At 43.1% G+C, this 19,283-nt stretch overlaps 2 protein-coding genes and 1 long non-coding RNA gene across 3 annotated transcripts; 1 reads left to right on the top strand and 2 right to left on the bottom strand.

Annotated features, from left to right (window-relative positions):
- Nucleotides 1-1,831: 1,831 nt before the first annotated feature.
- LOC105691062 (aspartate aminotransferase, mitochondrial-like) lies at nucleotides 1,832-4,738 on the bottom strand. The gene is made up of 8 exons (XM_020855286.2): nucleotides 4,223-4,738; nucleotides 3,663-3,822; nucleotides 3,452-3,580; nucleotides 3,141-3,359; nucleotides 2,868-3,024; nucleotides 2,685-2,783; nucleotides 2,282-2,598; nucleotides 1,832-2,190 (listed from the first exon to the last, which is right to left on the bottom strand). Exons 1-8 carry the CDS (start codon nucleotides 4,237-4,239, stop codon nucleotides 2,068-2,070), a joined length of 1,221 nt encoding a protein of 406 aa, XP_020710945.2. The 5' UTR covers nucleotides 4,240-4,738; the 3' UTR covers nucleotides 1,832-2,067.
- Nucleotides 2,924-12,644, top strand: LOC125501626. Its single transcript, XR_007279222.1, has 3 exons — nucleotides 2,924-3,048; nucleotides 7,786-7,995; nucleotides 12,513-12,644. It is a non-coding gene; the product is annotated as an uncharacterized LOC125501626 (long non-coding RNA).
- LOC105691063 (forkhead box protein B1-like) lies at nucleotides 12,058-18,793 on the bottom strand. The gene is made up of 3 exons (XM_012409310.3): nucleotides 16,341-18,793; nucleotides 13,186-13,826; nucleotides 12,058-13,100 (listed from the first exon to the last, which is right to left on the bottom strand). Exons 1-3 carry the CDS (start codon nucleotides 16,557-16,559, stop codon nucleotides 12,479-12,481), a joined length of 1,482 nt encoding a protein of 493 aa, XP_012264733.2. The 5' UTR covers nucleotides 16,560-18,793; the 3' UTR covers nucleotides 12,058-12,478.
- Nucleotides 18,794-19,283: the final 490 nt, after the last annotated feature.

Below are 19,283 nucleotides of genomic sequence, written 5' to 3'. Positions count from 1 at the left end.
TTTCGAGATAGAAAGCCGACTGTATACTTTATTCCATACTCTTGTAGGTACTATTCGCGTTCGATGAGAAACCGTAACGGATATTCGTTCGAATTTTTAATGAAATCGTAGCGATCTCCGCCGATTTTTCGGGAGCTCGTGTAACATCTGAACTGAGAAGGTTCCGCGGTCGAATTCGTTTTGAAATTATTTCTCTTTTCGAATCGATTTCCGGGAAATCTGTACCGAGATCGGGTAATGGCGTTCCCGTTTAATCGTCGTTGTTATACAATGCCGAATAAAAAGTGGTGGGTGTACTAATAGAAGAGAGTTTTCGGAAGGCGGTTGTGTTTTTCTTTTGGTATGCGGTGCACCGGTCGTCCCACAGCGTTACCCGCAGGTCTGTGAGCGGAGATCGTCGATCCTAAAAACCGGCAACTCATCACACTTGTTTTCCGCCTGCCCGCGATTAGGTCTCCGCCACCTGGGGGGCCGGACCTTTCACACCTTTCACACCTCGGAGTTTCCTTTATGGCGTATACCACTATAGTGTGTATGGTATACCCGCATTCGACAAAAGTCAGACCTCCTCCGTCTCGGCAAAGGAAAACGCCGACGGAAAATCAACAGACGTCCGGCAATCGGAAATCGATTACCGCGCGATCAATGCCTCCCTCGTCCTCCGGACGACGATTTATCTGGAGATTCGGAATAACTCGGAATGACGTCGCGCGACCTGCGGGTGGAACGCGGGTGGAGCGTTGTTCGAAAAATTTGATGAAAAATTGACGACGAGCGATCCGCCCGTATTTCCAATTTCCATATGCAGTACGATCAATCGGCAGAAATTCCACTCGAGTGTCCGAATTCCCTGCGGGATGAAAAATCGTTCGAATTATTTCGGGAGGTTCGAAGGTCCGTTCCAAAGATATTAAGAGGATGCGGAGAAAGAAGAAAAAGAAAAACGAAAACTAAGAATAAACTAAATAAATAATCGTTGGAATAAAATAGAATAAAAAATGAAGCGTGACTAAGGAGCTAAGAACAGTATTTTACACTATTTTAGGATTACCTTAGAAAGAGCTAGAAACCAGGAGAGGGGAAAAAAAGGGAAGAGCGAGATGGCTGAGAAGGCATCCCAGACGATCGAGGTGCGGGTTTGTAAGGGCCGTCGTTTTCGTTGAAGATACAAAAGAGGCTATAAACGTCAGAATTTTAATTTATCATCGGCGGCTGCACACCGCGGTGTGGGTAATCTAATTAATTTAATGACCGATAAAGCATTTGACGCCTCGGCTCTGTTGTACCTAGACATCGTTGCGTCAGTACGACGAGGACGATCGCGATTACCGATATATATATATAAACGATATAATAGCTTAACAATCCTTTCGCTCACCGAAAAAACAATTTAAATTTGCCCCCACGATATCCGTACAATCGCATTGTGTCGCGTTCGTTGTACATCTTTTCCCAGATTGGGAAAAAAACAAAAAAAAAGAAAAAATCGTATTGACAGTAATGATGAAATTTTTGCGTTATGTATACTTCCGTCGGGTATGAGAGAAAAAAAAATAAACCACAAAGGAACCGATGAAAAAATCTCGTAATTTTAAAACGTCCGCAGTTTCGAGGATATTTTTGATATATCTGAAGTATAATTAAAACACTCAGATATCCGCTTCGTTAGCATAATATTAATTAGGATATTTAGGCCGTGTGATCGTTATACGATATCTTGAACTCAATTAGAATTTTAATTAAATACTCTTCAGCTACCGTGGATCTCGTCGGTGTCCTCTGAGACTTTTTACACGTTCGGTTAGGTTTCAAAATAACACACACCATCGCGTCTTATTCAAAAAGGGTTTTTTGTTTTTTTTTTTTACTTTTTTTTTTTCATTCTTCTTCTTCTTCGACTCGATGTACCAAAAATACAACAATTCGTATAATTATGCACCTAAGTTATATAATAAGCTATGCAATGACAGTTTTTCGATTTCATCACTTTTCACTCCGTGTGTAAATCGAAGGATTTTTTTTTTTTTTTTTTTTTTTCTTGCAAATCTACGAGTTCCAGCAGTCGGATCACTTCGTAGCTTCGTGTAACGCCGTTGCCACCAATTCAACGTTAGCGGGTGTTATACCCGAAATTGATATCCTTCCGTCAGTCGAGGCGTAAACTCCGTGATCTTCCCGCATCCGTTTCACCTGCAACAGCAACGAAAAGAAGGGAACGGTAGCGTACATTTTATCCCATTTTTCCAGCGGATCTGAACGTGAAAATATCGAATCCGATTACCTCTTCGGGGTTGAGTCCCGTGTAGCAGAACATCCCAACTTGGCTAATAACGTGGTCCCAATTGAGTTTCGAACCCGTTTTGTCAAGAGCTTCTTTCAATCCTTTTCTGGCGTCGGCCAGTCTGTCCGTCATTACTTTTATGTCCCGGAGCCACTGCGCCTTCAATTCCGGATCGGTGAATACCTCGTTCGCGATTCTTATACCGTGTAATGGGGGGCACGAGTACATCGTTCGGATCACTATTCTAAGCTGGGATTCGACTCGTTGGGTTTCCTCGCGGTTCGCCGTAACCATCGACAGACAACCGACGCGCTCACCTGGGGAGGAAAATCATTCGATCGGTGAAAAATTAACATCGTCGACGTCTCTCGAGTGATTTTCATCGCATCTCTCGATATCTCACCGTAGAGTCCGAGATTTTTCGAATAGGTTTGCACGAGTGCGAATTGGTGGCCGTCGCTAGCGAAGAGTCTCACGGACGCCGCGTCCTTGTCTAGGTCACCTGGATGGAGGGGGAGGGATGTTAAAAATTGTTTACACACCCATTTTCGGTGTTTCTGTTCGTGAATATCTTTCGAGATCTTACCGCTCTTCAATCCCTGGTAAGCCATGTCGATCAAAGGGAATATTTTCCCCTTTTTCAGGGCTTTCGAAATTCCCGCCCATTGTTTCGGGGTCGGATCAACGCCGCTTGGATTGTGAGAGCTGGGATGGAGAAGAATAATCGATCCCTCGGGCATGCGCTAAACCGAAAAATTGCGATAAAGGTAATCGATAAAAATTTATTTTTAAAACCTAAAAAGATTTTTGCGAAAATCGCCGTTCGTCGGACTTCGCCGAATGAATGAAAATAACCCACCGAAATATCTTCGAGGAGTCCTTCGTAGTCGAGAGCTTTCGTTTTCGGATCGTAGTAGCGATAGATTTTTACCGGACCGAGATGTTTCAGGACTGGTTCATGGTTTCCGTAGCTAGGGTCACTGATCCACACTTCCTTCGGACCCTCGTGATATTTCGCAACGAATTCCAGCCAAACGCGAAGGGCGCCGATCCCCGCGACTCCCTGAACCATCGCGACCTGAAATTCATTTCAGAACGAAGAGTTTCAGAAGAATTTTGTTCAGAATTTTATCCCCCCCCCCCCAAAAATTCTGATCTCATTGTCAGTACCCGTCCTTCGGCCAAAAGTTCCGATTCCTCGCCAAGCGCCAACTTTACGCTGTTCAGACAAAAATCTCTGTAACCGGCAATGGGGAGGTACTCCTTGTCGAGATTTTTCGCCGCGAGTTTCATCTCCGCCTACGAGTTTTCAAAGAGGATTCGTTGAGATATGATCGATGAATTTTTATTTTCCAAACGCATGGAATCTATTTTCATTCACCTTACGGACGGACGGTAGTACCCATGGTTTTCCACTGTAGTCCCTGTAAACTCCAGCGCTCAAATCCACTTTCAATGTTCTCGGATCTCGATCGTAAGCCTCTCCTATACGCAACATCACGTCTGGCGGTCCCATTTCAACTCGGCTCCACCAAGATTCACTTCGGGGTGTAAAATATTAGTTTGGGAAACAGCGGAAACAGGATTTTTGAAAAATTTTTCAAAAAAATCCAACCAAACCATAGGCGACTTTTCGAGTTCAAAATAACGGTTCAAAAAATTTTCACGTGCGTTCATAGAAACGAGAAAAAAAGTTACCCAGTTTCCTGCCACCGCACACATCGAGTGCGCTTATACACGTTACTACACCCGGTGTTTTTTTTTTTTTTTTTTTTTTTTTTTTTTTTTTTTTTTTTTTCACCATTTTCTCAATTAATCGGCCATACCTGAACATATCGACACTCGTTTTTGACCTTATATTCACTAATAATAATCCTTTTTTCGTTCCATTTTTGTTCAATGATTAATATTTTGCATATTTTGCATAGCTTGTCTACCTACCTCGCAAGATGCGGCATGACGATCGGACTGCGTATACTTATAAGAGAGCACGAAGAATTTTTATTCGAGCGGCGAGCTGAAGTAAAAATTTATCCCTCGCAGAGGTTCTTTTTCTCAGATCTAAGCGAACCGAGAGCCTGATTAATACTGAAAAGTGGAAAGCGCGGTCTAGTATATTCCTCCTCTTCCCTCGTTATTTTGATGTGATAATATAGTGATTGCAGTCACTATCTAGAAGCTCACATTGTACACAGGGTGGGGCGTAATAGAATGTCGCAAGTGTTGTTTTTCCCCGAAACTATTTGAAATCGGGTTTAAAATTTCGTGGCTCAGGCAGGAGGCACGTCGACCGTTACGCCGAACGTTGTTTGTTTTTGTTTTTTCTTTTTTTTTCTCTTATTTTCAACGCTTTTGAAAAATAAATGATAATCGAACGAAGCTCAAGGTTTCGTACTCCGGGATGGACCACCCTATATCATTTGTTGAGCAGTCGAAAACCATGCGATGTCGGTGACTAAGAATGCGGGGACGTTTATCTACGAGGTATCCCCACACAATCTCCTCGCGGTGGTATAAGACCTACGGTAAAACCTTCAGAGATACCGCTCAAAACTTGGAGATAACACCATAGAAAACCACATGTACAGTTATCCTAGAATTTTATTTTATCTCGTGGAAAAATCGTCGAGAGACAAAAATATTTGTAAGACACGTTATTTTAAGAAATCCGAGAACGATATTTATGTATAATTTGGAAATTTTTGTCTCCAATGACTTTTATCACTTTTCGTGAAATCACGTTTTTTTTTTTTTTCTTCTCTTTTGATTTTTTTTACTTGACACAAATGATTTGTAATTTCTCGGCGCGCGTTACGGTAAAACGTTTAAGCTACACTACGTATAATTTTTTTTGTGTATCTTAATTATGAAAACTAGCAATCCGTCTGATTGTAAGCTAGTTTTGGAAAGGAGCCGACAGCTCGTCAGAGTAACACAACAGTCGTGATTTTTCGTTGCCTTATTTCACTCAAAATGTGTGTGACATGTTGTAATAAGCCCCACCTTTCTTCGAACCGCCTCGCACGTGTCGCGTTAGAATTTTATCACCGTACCCGTCGGAGTGTCCTTCGGAACAGAAGCGAAGAAAAAAAAAAAAAAGCAAAAAAAAAAAAAAAAAAGAAACCATCAACTTGGGGATGTGAAAATAATTCGAAGCAATTGGCGAATGAAATGAATGAAAAAAATTTTACTACCGTCTCATGAAATTATTTCAATTATAAATCGTCGTTCGATGATTACGATGAAATTCAAAATTTAGTCACGATTAGTTTACGGTTCAAACTTTCCTCAGTATCGATACGCACGACTGTGGTATGGGTGGTAACACCTCGCTTTCTCTTTCGCCTTTCTCATCGATTTTCTATATCTTTCGGATAACGATTGGAAAAATCCCCGGAATTTACTGGGAATACTTAACCGCGTGATAACACGGGAAGTCCACGAAGAGTTCCAAGAATATTGGCAAAACAAAGATTAACACTGTTGCTCATTACTGTGTCGTGTGTTCGCGAGTGACAATTAATTATCTCCGTTTATACTGCAGATTAATACTGTCGAAATTAATTACATGGAAAAACTAACGAGACCGATACGAGCAAGGAATTGAAGAGTAAATACATTAATCGTATCGTATCGCGGTGTTTAACACCGTGAAATGTTATTCGCGAGAAAAATTGACGAAACTGAAACTTATTCGCAGCGAAATGCGTAGCGCAGTTTCTCATAAATGGCATGCGTGTCGTACAACCAATACGTATAGTACCGCGTGGTTTTCATATTTAATATACATACGGTACTACAATATAATAATTGTCCGGGCATTGAGGTATCGTACAGGATGTCGTTGAGGAGTTGAAACCTCACAATGATTACCAGTTGTCAGTAACTCGTGTGTGTGTAGTTTTTCCATATATATATTTTTTTATTTTTTTTTACTTTCCTTTCATTTTATTTGCTTTTATTTTTTTCCCCCTCATTCTTTGCATTTTCATGCGAGAAATATATACTCATGCAATCTGGTGCAGCGGTAAGGGTTTTCTCCCACTGGACTTCATAATTCCTGGATGCATAATTTTCATGCCCCCCATATACCTTCGGACGAATGAGAAACTGAAAGACTCGTAACTACCAGGTAATAATTTCATGTCCAACTGCACACCCCTCTTATCGAAGAGGAGGGGTTTCGCTGTGCACCGGCTATACACCGCCGCTGCGGGCTCTCTTAGTCGCATCGTGCAAATTCAAAGCTATACGTATACACAACTACCGGGGGTAATAACAACATCGTCTTGTTATTCCAACAGAAAGAGGAAGGAAGAGGCGTTCGCCGCTGATCGTCAATTGTTGTATACCGTCTCTCGCTAGACTCTTTGTATCCTGCATAATGTATCGTGGAAGTAGGCAGATACACATGTTACTCATTCGATGCAATAGTTTTCATTCACTCGACACAGAGAAGAAACACCCTCTTCTTTGTTGTTGTTGTTGTTGTTTTTTTTTTTTGCTCTCTCTTCTCTTCAATTCGTACGTACGGTTGTCACGAGAATGGATAATGATCCGGTCGTAAGCAGGCCCGCGTAGCAATCGCATGAAATTTTACCGCACACCGACAATAATTTTTGCACGACGTTATACCTATCGGTACTCGGTTTCTTACGGTGTATTTCATACGTTACTCGAACGTATGGGTGAATACGAAGGTATGTGGAAAAGACGGTCGCCTATATCCACGTTATATTCAGATTACCAGTTTATACCGGTACTCCGTAAGAGCAATCATTTCTTTAGTATACACGCGACGTTCGTTTGTCATCGAATGACATGTATGCGAATGCCTGTCAACGGAACACGTATATCGTACGCGTAGTATGATATTAACGGCGACAGGATCCGTCAGTTTTTTTTTTTCGTTTTTTTTTTTTTTTTGCTTTTCTTTTTCTTTTTTTTCTTTTCTTTCTCGATTGAAGAACAGCCGCACCGGTAGGCACTGCGAGGAGGGTATGTGAGCGGTCCTGGCTTTTCGTAATTTTCAGGACATCCGTAACGATCGGTCCGCGGCTTGATCTCAATATTTCGCATCGACGCGGAACAATCGAACAAAGCTGACCACATCCTTGGCGAGTTTATAATAAGACTTTGTGAGTATGAAAAATGTTGCGGTATCGTTTCGTCTTCGCGTCTGCTGAACGACGGTGACGATTCTTCGGATCGACGACAGGATGCGAATGTCACTTTTTGACGCTCCTCCGTTCAACCTGTGGTGTAGCCTTACCTCGTTACCCACTTAACGTAAGATTCGGGACGAAGGACTCCATTTTTTCAACGACAAGTGGAGATTTTTTCTTCTTCGATGTAAACTGTTTAGATTATTCCAGTAACGAGAATAACTCGCGAACGAATCGATGATTATTCCTATTGCACCTACACGCATGACCACCATATGTCTCTTTCGGTTAGTATTTTTTTTTTTTTTCACTCGTCTCTTGAATTTTTTCCTTTTTTAGAATGGACGAAAATGGCTGTTCGATGGGATATACGCATATGATGCAGTAATCGAGCTCAACGATCATTTCTGAGGATCCTTTCCTAATTCCTTTCTCTCTTCATCGACGCCTCGCACGCTATGCATAATTCGAGACGTGCTCGCCCAAATTATTGGGGATGTCAGACGCAGCTGCCCGGCTCACATGATGCAGAGTAGCCCCGTTATACAGGTACATGTATACGCCATAGGCAAAATCCGAAACGAAATCAAACGAAATTTGAACTTTGAAATTCACTCCGACTGCGATTATCGGTTTACACGTCATCATCATCGTCATCATCATCGACACGCGGTGCGGTTGGAGAAGAGAATAATCAATCAGAAATATCCAATATGGCGTTTTCGGGTCGTACGTAGTTGAGGTTTTCCGCTGAATAAAGCAGAGGGGAAAAAAAATCAAAAATCTGACGTTACACGCGCGTGTAAATCGTCATGAGTGTGATTCGCTCTCTTTGTTTTCTCAATTATCTAACGTGCAGATAGACGAAACCGCGCGAAGTACGTATAAATCTTAAACATCACAACTACGAGGCAATTGCATGTGGAGAAAAAAAAAAAACAAAAAAAAAAAAAATTATCTCTCAACTATGTATAACCTCAGACTTTACATACCATTAAACATCTAGTGTCAACAAGTTTCACAACTTTTACTTCCAGCGTTTGATACAATAATTAAAATTATGTAAATCCCGAAACCGCGGTCGCTCTCAACGATATCAGTCTCGAGGACTCTAGTTTCGTCATACCGAAATGAATAAAAGTGAAAAGAAATTAAACAAAACGCGTCGAAAATATTACACACGAACGCGATGCGACGATGCACCGGATTTTACGATCGAATCCAAAGGGTCCGATTTTATGATCGTCGTTATTAAAACTACCGGTAACAATAAACGGTGGATAATTCGAAAAGCTTTGTACATCGTTACCCTTGATTCCGACGATGTTCGACCCCTTCAATGTATTCGACATCACCGCGCCATTCGTTCGTATGTAAAAACGAACAAGAGGCGGGTTGTATTTGAATTTTCAAAAAAAGTGCATTTATTCAACATTCAAATTTTCGGGACAATCATTTTACAAAAATACGCAAAACGAGCGGGATCCGAATCGTGAGAAATCGACCGATTCTTCGACGTGGCGTTTTATACGTACTTCTCCTTTTTTCTCGATAACATCGTACAATTTCATACAACTTATAGCATCTCGTAGAAGGTTGTAATCTTGACTGAAATTGACCGTGGCCCTGAAGAGTAGGTCCTCCGCCCCAAATATTTCGTCACAGATACGCTCGTGTCCGGATCACTTGAAACATCCCGTCCAGTTTCTTCGCTCTTCTTTTTATCGTGAAGTTCTCCGTAATTCGAGTTTCGTGGCACGTGAACGCGACCGACATCAACGATGGCTTGTCCTATCGTATTATACATTTAATGGTTTAATACTCTCTCACTCTATACATATATATATATATATATATATATATATATATATATATATATATATATATATATATATATATATATATATATATATATATACACAAAATGAAGGAGGATCATCATTCGCGGGGCAATCAATTGCCGCTTGGCCGGTTCGGCTCTCACGACGTGCAACGATCCGCTTCCGTAATTTCATGATATACAGCTGTATACATACCATCAGCATATCACGACGTTGTACATATGTACTTATAAGATATACCACACTTTTCGCTCTTCGCCATCGCCGTCGTCATCGTCATCGTCAGACCTCCCGTTCGCGTTATTATCTTCTCCTCGTTCATTATCTTCTTTTCTTTTCATTTTTTTTTTCTTTTCATTTTTTTTTTCTCTTTCTCTTCTCTTCTTGTTTCACGAGATGAATTTCGCACGGGTACACCGCGGGTCGTTGTGTAGGCTGTACATATATACGTATACACACGTGTACAGGGTGTACGTAGAAAATGACGCGACACCGTTTTGCCGGATGATCTCTCGGCGATATCCGCACAAACAGGCGCTCCACATTGTACGTCCCTTGTTTGCAGGTGGATCACGAGTATGTATATACATATATATGTATATATATATAGCTTTATACACGATCATCTATACATATGCACGTACTACATGCTTTTTGTGTACACATAAATAAATTATATATATATAACGTATACTACCAACAATGGTTATGCTTCGCACGGCATGTAAACTGGATTAGTGACGCTGCGGTGGACCCCACTTTGTTGGTACGATATTCTTATCCATGACCGTGCAGAACGGATTCGAAGACCAGGATTCCGACCAACCGACCGCGAACAAGGGTACATTTTTCGTGTGGAAAAACGAGAAAAAAAAAAAAAAAAAAAAATAGTAGAAAAAGGAGAAATAGAGAAAACAAAGAAAAAGTATACAGGTAGGTACATAGAAGATTAAGAACGAAATTCGATTCCGATTTTTTCCTTTTTTTTTTTTTTTTTTTTTTTTTTTTTATTGTTTTCCATCCCGCTCAGTTTGTTCCGTTTTTTCACCTCTCGGTTATTCAATGAATACTCATCGCCCGGCAAATTCGACGCTGATAAAAATGATGATTGTGTTGACTAATGAGTTGAAATCAGCGGACTATACGTATACCACCGGCCCTCGCATCGGACAAATTTCAACCGTTTATTCGATATAATCAGTCGAAAGTTGTCGAGCTTATATCGTGTGTTTTTTGTGTACATGTTATGACACAGCAACTGACAGAGTCAACGGTGTTATGACATTTTTATGTGTATCTCATAATATTCTGTGTTTACCCCGCTACTATACAGATTATTGTACAGTTGAAACGATGCGACTGTTTCAATTCGATGATTTTTCTGGTGATTTATAGCCACTGATAGGGAGGAGAGATAGAGCGATGAGAAAAAAAAAAAATATTCATTTAATTTACGTCATGAATATTTGAATTTCGGAACTGTGGAAAAAGTTACGTCATCTGGACGATGTTGTTGTTTTTTTTTTGTGCCAAATCAACGAAAATCAGCGAAAATAAGTCAGGAAGAATTTTGCGGAACAAGGTTATATAAGTGTATCTCTGATCTTCGAATTTTTTTTTTTTTTTTCACCCCGGACGTTTGAGAGATAAAAATTCGCGGTGAAAAAAAGAAAGAAAAATTACTTTCGGGAGCGTGCCGATGACGCGGTGATCTCAAATATTTACAATTTCGTGAGTTGATTTTATGACAATTTCGATAACGCGCGGTGCAAGTCACGATCGTAATTACTCACGCTTGCGATGTTTGCACTTTGGTGCAATGTTGTATGAGGAGATGTGATTACATTTTTTTTTGACATCATACGACCTCGCAATTATATGCAGATTGAAACGAACATCGAGAAATTCGGCAACGACAAACTATATAGTCATGTTTTTTTTTTTTTCTTCAAAAATTGGGAGCCTCTACGAACGAACTTTTTTCACAATCATCGTGAAATCATGTGTATAAAACTTTGTAACTCAAACCTCCGAATCTCATCGCCGATGAAAAATCGAAATTTCTATTTTTTTTCAAATACCTACTTTCCGACGAACGTAACCGAACTCGATCGTTGATTCGTTTCCTCCCAATTGTTTCAAGAGAGAAAATCTCGGAGTTTCGGAGTTCATGGAACACGTCGAGTACACGTTCGGGGGATGCGGTGGATATTTATTAGCGAGGGGGTGAACGACACAGGAGCGTATCGCACACATGCCCGTCTGTACGCATGGCTACGTAATACGCGTGTATATCTATAAAAGCTCCACTGCTTGCGCCGAGATCCGGCAAAAACAGGGGTAGGCGGGGCCTCCTGACGAGCCGGTAACTGCCTGTGAATAATTTAATATTATGTCTCTCCTCGCCCTCTGCTCTTCTTCTTCTTGTGCTTTTTTCTTCCGCTTGTCTTTCTCCTTTTTCTCTACATTTATAGTCAACGATCTCGTACAAAAAAACCCTCGAACACACGTCGTCTTTCCGCCGATTCGATTGCCCCGAATAAACGGGGCAATCGTACCGCGAGTCCCGAACACTAGTGATTTTTTTCGCTATTTTTATATTAATATTATTATTTATTGGACACGCCCCATTAATCTTGATCGATCAACCATCCGCCATTTTTTCTTTTTTAACATGGCTTTATTCATTTTTGATTTATTTTTAACTCAAGAACGGCGGGAGATTGGAAAGGTTTTCGAAAGCCTTTTTTTCTTTCTTCTCGGGAAGCACAGACATCAAAAGGTATTTTACTGATGTTATAACTTTTAATGAAATTATTTATATAATAATATTTACAGAAAAAATAATTTGGCCTTAATTATTCAGTTTATCGATTCAATTATATATCTTACAATTAGTTTCGTCATGATGTTCATTTGTACAAGTATACATGAGTAGTGATTTATTTTTTTATTTTTCTCAATTCTTTCATCCATTTTTCGTTCTCTCGTTCAACTCACTGTACAGGGACAACTTTAAGCGTTTTTTTTTTTTTTCTTTTAACAATTATACGTATCATTCGTCAAGATATAGCGATGTAAGTTAATAATCTGCGAAATGACGTGTAACAAGTCGTTGAAATCGGAAACGTTCCCTCAGAATTCAACGAAGCTTTCACCAATTTTCATAACCAAATCTTTTCCAATCGACTCTACAACTTCAACGTCGGTGTTATTTCCCTACAGCCGGCTGACGGACCGGGAGTATCGGGACTGAAACTCGTTCCTATCGGACTGATCCTACCCGATCCTTGAGGATTCGATGTAGTCGGTTGAGAGAGCGCTTGAAGGACAGTGGGAGACGTTGTCGGGGTAGGCGGCAAACTGATCTGCAGAGGCTGCTGAGGAACCGGAAGTACTCCGCCCCTCGCAGGTAGCGCGTCCTGGAGGAAAAGCGCGCCTCTGGGACTCGAACCGAGTCCCTGAAATACTCCGGGGAAACCGGAAGCCGCCGCGTAGAGCTGACCGTAAAGCGACGCGGTAGTGGATGAGGCCGCTGCCGCGGCCGCCGCGGTTGACGACGATCCGGGCGACGCGGGGGAATTTTTGTCCACGGTATTCTGGAGAACGGGATGGGAACCGAAGAGATTCGCCGTGGCCAGCGCGGTGGCGTAAACCGCCGCCGCCTGGTGAAGATGCAGGGGATAGACACCCGAGGGTGGAGATGAAGATGGCATTCCCTGAGCGTAAAAACTGGGGGTACACCAAGGCGAGAAAAATCCCACGGGACTAGATGCTGAGAGCAGGGGGTTCAGGGCGGACAAAGCCGACGTTCTGAAATCAGAAAAATCGAGGGTTACCGGGAATCGGTGAGTTCGGGAAGCTTTCTTTACCGTTCCCACGGGACTTCTATTCTTACCGTGCCGAAGACCTGCTCCCGTTCGAATCCGTCGAAGACGTCGTCTCTATGATGCTCTCGATGCTGAACGACTTGTGAGCGGGATTCAGTGGTTTCGGTCTCTTGGGAAGTATTCTGGCTTCCGGGTCGGCGGGAAGGATCGTGGCGACGGTCGTCTGACCGGGACAACCGTTGAAGTCCTTCGCTTGATAACCGCCCGCCAGAAATTCGTTCCTCGTCACCGCTGGCGCTAGGTATTCGTTGTTCATCGTATTCTGGAAACTCCGATGCTCGGCGCCGGTTCTTCCCACGGGATAGATGCTGTGGAGTCCAGCGAGACTGGATGTGGCATGAAGGAAATCGATCTGTCGCTGGGTGAGTCCGATACCCTGATGTGCGTACTGGCCGAAGGACGACCCCCCCGAATTCCCTTCGTTAACCTGAGGGGTTCCCGCAAAATTTCCGCCCTCCAACTCCGGGTTATTCGTGGCGGCTAAACGGGCCGCGGTCTCGGCGAGAGCCTGACTTTCGGCCTTCGCTGACTTCGGTAGTTTGAAACGCTTCCGACGACGAAGAAACGAGCCGTTCTCGAACATCGACAATGCTGCCGGGTGGAGCGCCCAGTAAGCTCCCTTTCCAGGAGTGTGAGGACCCCTGGGAACCTGGAAAATCAAGAAGAATGCAAAGAAGGGTAAGAAAAACAACGACAAGTTTTGTATCGGCCATTTGTAAACGTGTTTAGGTGCAGCTGATTTTCGTCGATTATTCTCGAGTCAATTTGTAGAGTGCAATTACGTGGATGTTGCACGCTTTCAATCTCATTAGCTGGCTGGCCCGTATATCAGCCAATGACTTTTGAAAAAAGGAAAAAAAAAAAAAAAAAGAAAAGAAAAATGAAACTCTACGGTTCAAAGAAATCGTGATTGTAAAACCCCTCGTCGATGCTGTGTTTGCTGCTCAATTACTTATACCTTAGAATCGCAAAGCGGTATATACTGTGCCTTTGATCAAAGGCCATTTGGTTATTTGCTCGTCACGTATGTAAATCTGTATCTCGACTTATACACGGATTGTCATTATTAACATAGTAGGAGGCTATTTGAACGGGGATTTACAAGGATGTGGATTACAATGAAATGATATTGACGTGACAACAGCCGATAGTTTATCGTACCAAAGGAATTACAATGAAAAATTTATCCCTCTCGATGGACGTTGCGCGTACACGTGAACCGACGCTTTTAATCCCTCGCCGCTTATATCCCACGCTACGGGAATATCCGATGACGTACAACTTCGCCGTGACAATCCCAAAGCCAACTCACAATCAGCCTGTATACCGAGGTATTGAATATTGATATTGATTTCAGAGACGGTGTATGATACGAATATCGTCCTTTAGCTTTTGTGAAAAGCGCGTCGGTGTCGCGGGGCGGGGGCGGGACAATAATCACGGGAAAAGGAAAAACCGATTTCCTAGAGGCATCGGTTCGGAAAAGTATACATAATTAACCATTAACGGACATGAAAGTCAATGAAAATTCTCTTCCCCGAAGACTCTTTTCTTCTTTTCTTATTCATTCCCCCCATTGCTTTCGAGTGAAAGGGTTCAAAGGAAATTTTTTTCTCCCCCGACAGTTTTGTACGTCGAAGTTGAGAAGAGAAAAAGAGCAAAAGAAAGAAAAAAAAACAACATTATCGAATGACATTGATTCCTATTGAAGTAGCTTCCAGAACAGGATGTGGACTGAATGAGGGGTGGATCGAATATCGTTTGTTTCGAGGAAACGGATACTCAAGGCTTGAATTATTCTCAACCTGATCCAGGAAAGTTTGGAGAAAAAAATGCCTTCGTATAACACACGCGTATACCGTTTAGCGCTATTTTTGCATACAACCCTCGAAAGGTACATCAGTTTCAGTCGCCGCCCTGATTGTTCTCCCCCCTCATCCCAGGGGTACAATTGTCGTGTGACCAGTCCACTATTCAGCGATGAGGATATCGCGCAACGTATCGTCGTCACAAATCATCTACGTGACGCGTTACGACAACGACAATTATCCCGATGCGCGGTACGCACACGAAAAAAAAAAATATTAGAGAGGTGTATTTTCTAAAGCAGGGAGGTAATCCTCTTCGTACAATTGGAAGTAGTTTTGGGTCAGGGTACACAAACGTTAACCCGACAGAGTGTGTCGGAATCGGGTGTGGAAATGATACGGTTTATAATGTCCTTCCTAACTCCTCGTGTACACCGGTGGTTAGGGACCGGGGTGTTCTTCTCTGTTTTTCTTTCTAGGTGTTAATGGGACGGGGATATCATGACTAAACTTGGAAAAACAGGCGTATCGGAATCGTCGTTCCCCAGGCTGCAGCTGTCGCTGGGATCCTCTTGTTTCGTTAGCGGCTCCCGGATCGGTAAGGCAAGTTTTTGACACTTAATTGACAACGAAAGTTGAACCCCTCCGAAGTCCGTGAAAGTCTGTCGAAGTGTTCGTTCTATATCCCATATTTTTACGGGCTAAACTATGGCCTAGACCAGGAGACTAGGAAGGTCAAATAAAACAAACGAATGTAAAAAGGCTGTGGAAATACTGGCGCAAGTAAACCTCATCCACATCGTGATTGTGAACGTCTCGTGTTCCTACAGGTGGTACACTCCACACAGGTTGCAATATAATGACAGGCCACCGACGCCGACTTTACACCGGGCCCTATTTCCACGCATCCTGTACAGCGATGCGCTATATAGTTTACACACTGCGCTAGGATAATCTTCGGAAGAGCGTTGCCTCCGACCCTCGTTTCTTTTTTCTTTTTTTCTCTCTCTCTCTCTCTCTTTTTCTTCCCACTTCTCGATGGGATAGCTGCGTCTGTGCGCTCCGTATTTCGACGTTTATCTTACGCAGCATGGATCGCTCGGTAAAATAGCGGATCTCGTTCGAGACGATTCGTTGGCAGAATTTGCTAGTCGTACGCATCGCGACAGACGAAGGACGTGTAAATTTTGAACGAGTTCGGATCCTTGGAATTTCTGCCGAATTCCGCGAGCGGATCCGGATCCGGTGAATTTCGAGATACTTTCCAGGATCCATGCTACCTACGTGCGCGACGCGGTTGCTACAAACCAGATCAGAAAAATCGCAAGCTCTCGCTTGATTTTTGGTTTTCTTACCTTGATGAAGCAATCGTTGAACGACAAGTTGTGCCTGAGGGAGTTCTGCCATCGCCTCGTGTCCCTTCTGTAATACGGAAATCTGTCGGCGATAAATCTGTAGATCTCGGCTAGCGGTAACATCTTCTCTCTGGACGACCAGATCGCCATTGCCGTAAGCGATATGTACGAATATGGGGGCTTCTGTTCGCCGTACGACTCTCGCGACGGTCTTGGCATCTTACAAAGAAGATCGTTTCTACGCCGGCCACTGTCCTCTTATTCTAGTATTATCAAATGCTCGAATTTTCCTCGTCCATCAGTCGGCATTCGATTCGCAGCTCTTCTTCTCCGGTCGCTCTCCAACGAATTTCATCATCTAAGTTGAACCGATCATATATCTTTTCTTTCCATCCGGTTTTTTCTTTTTTTTTCTAGTTATTCACGGGGTTCCTGCACGCCGAGGTCTGCAGGACGACCTAATCCTTGGCGAAGTAATCGAGTTATGGTTAACGTAACTGATCCGATAATCGTCAAGTCAAAGAAATGGTATACGCGAAGGATGGAATCGATTCCCGATCCCCGTTGAAGTTTGCGCTTAGCTAGGTTTCGAGGATTCTTTCATTTTTCAACACGTCAATAAGAGTCGCGATCATGTCCTGCATGTTTTTTTTTTGTTTTTTTTATGTAATGGATATTACGGCCGTCGCACCTCTATAACGTCATGAATATTAAATTATAGGAACTTGATAACAGGTATATTACAACAACACACGAGTATAATGTGAAGTTAACGATTTTCTTTTATCTTGGGGCTCCTGCGAGAGCTGCTGCAGGTCAATTACCCGCAGACATGCAACGCGTGTTCACATCTAGGTGTTTAGAATTATCCTCGGGTTGAAACTTATGGGCGACCGAAAATTTTCTTCGGTAAATAATTTATACGCCCATCGCTCTTTCCACGATCGTCGATCTGAAACGGACCGATAGCGATATACGTTCAAACTGATCGCACACAAAGTAAGAAGATAAACAACTTCTGAATCACCGCAAGTTTATTATTCGCACATACGTATTACAATATGATTTATAATTAGCAGGTTATTGATTATCGATCGATTAACAGTCAGTCCAGGTTGTCGATGTCACTGAAAACTTTCGTTCGACATTTCTATTTATCGTAGATTTCTTCGGGTCCACTCGGTGGTACACTCGAACAATGCTCACTTGGGAGCCGTTGACACGCGGGCGAAGTTGAAGCCGGCTCGCAACTGCGGCTGTCTAGGTGCTTCGGCGCTTCGGGTACGCCCATTGACTCTGGTAGGCGGCTTCGGTTACTCGCTTCATAACCCGCAAGGATATGAACCACTTGCCGAAGACACGCTCAAGCTACGCCCATCGAAATCAGGTGCGGAATTTCGAGGCGACCGATACCAAAATTTGAGAAAAATAATTCACCGTTTGAAAATTTCGAAGGTACAAGGCCTTACGGACCGGAAGAGCGAGGCCGTTCAACGTCCGACCACCGACCTCTTCAGGCCCGTCCATTCCGACCGAACATTTTATTCACTTCCTGATTTCGAAGCTCTGGAGGGCGATCGGAAATGAATATTACTCGACATTCTATTTTGGGGTTTCGACTCATTCGGGATCTTCGGTTTTCATCTCGAGATGAAATCCGAGGCCCTCGTTCTTTTCAACGCCGCCGACGAGCTCTCGAAGGTCTCGGGAGAGCTGACCGCAGAGTTCCTTCGACCTAGATACGCACCTGGCGCAAGGGTGCGGCTCCGGGGGTTTCCGCCCGTAGGCGTTGGGGTGGGCGTCGTCGGTTCTCCATTTTATTTTGTGTGTGTTTTTTTTTTTTTTTTTTTTTCTCCTTTTCCCTCTCAGAGCTACCAGCAGACACGCCGCCTGCACAGTATCGATCAATCCACTAATTTGACGGTTCACGTCGTGCGCCGCACGCCTCGCGCTTGCCTTATTCCATACATAATGGCTCGCTGATGGGCATTGTCCGTAACGTCCGTTTGTCGGGATATATACCTTATTCCTTATACCGTCGATGTAATTCCGTCTGTTGTGTTGTTCACTCCGGCTTATATACAGTCGGCGATTCGATGGTTACTCGGCTAAAACTCCTCGGCGAGCCGAGGCAGCGCTGGGTTTATTATTAGATAGCCTCCACATATACCCTTGCACCTTTGGCTCGACTCACCTTTACGTTGTTATCCTCCTTCGGGTCGTTATTATATCTCGACGTTGGGAAGAGCGACGAAGATGGTGGAAGGAGAATCGAGATCGGAACTTACGTTCATTTGGAGCCGCCACGCGATACTCCATTACTTATACACCTTTACCCTCTACGTTATTCCTCTCGTTCGTACCACGCTTAACCCTCTTCATCGTCTACGCGATCAACCGACGACGAAGAAGCAGCTTCGCTATACGTATAAGCCGTCACACGTTCATTCCGCGAACGATACGCTATATGTATACACCTACCACATCGTATTTCCACTTTGAATATCATCATCGCCTCCGTCGACGTCATCGTCATCGTCGTCGTCGTCGTCGTTTCGCAGCTGTTGCGCGTTAAAAAATTGGTAAAATTCTTCGGGGTTTTTTTCCGGATACCGTAAAACTCTTTCCATATCTCACATTATCCGTTAATCGTATACCTGTACGCGGTTTAAAATAAATAGAAAAAAGGGGATGCACGAAAGCAGACGAAATTGGTCTTTGCTAACATGTGTATATTCTTGGGATTGCGGCATGTTTGTAGTGAAAGAGTAGTACGAGTGGTGAGGTATTAAATTACAATGATGATGAAGTCGAATTAGTGGGCTGCTGTTCACTTCTCGTTCTCACGCAAACCGCGCGCTCTCTGTGGCTACCAGCTTATTACACTACACTCAATTAACGGCTGTTCTACCGCAGTTCTCGGCTACATGCACCAGAGGGAAG

Source organism: Athalia rosae, chromosome 7 (assembly GCF_917208135.1).
Source record: "Athalia rosae chromosome 7, iyAthRosa1.1, whole genome shotgun sequence".
Classification (NCBI taxonomy): Eukaryota; Metazoa; Arthropoda; class Insecta; order Hymenoptera; family Athaliidae; genus Athalia; species Athalia rosae.
Note: the sequence above shows the minus strand (reverse complement) of the source record. Positions and strands in the feature narration are given on the sequence as shown.

What these genes read in the sequence shown, in the direction of transcription:
- LOC105691063 (XM_012409310.3), bottom strand. Translation starts at nt 16,559, where the DNA reads ATGCCAAGACCGTCGCGAGAGTCGTACGGCGAACAGAAGCCCCCATAT. An exon ending in TCAACGATTGCTTCATCAAG is followed by an intron (nt 13,827 to 16,340) that starts GTAAGAAAACCA and finishes TTGATTTTCCAG; the next exon opens with GTTCCCAGGGGTCCTCACAC. An exon ending in GGGAGCAGGTCTTCGGCACG is followed by an intron (nt 13,101 to 13,185) that starts GTAAGAATAGAA and finishes TTCTGATTTCAG; the next exon opens with AACGTCGGCTTTGTCCGCCC.
- LOC105691062 (XM_020855286.2), bottom strand. An exon ending in GACTCCTCGAAGATATTTCG is followed by an intron (nt 3,025 to 3,140) that starts GTGGGTTATTTT and finishes TTTTCGGTTTAG; the next exon opens with CGCATGCCCGAGGGATCGAT. An exon ending in GAAAAATCTCGGACTCTACG is followed by an intron (nt 2,599 to 2,684) that starts GTGAGATATCGA and finishes TTTCCTCCCCAG; the next exon opens with GTGAGCGCGTCGGTTGTCTG.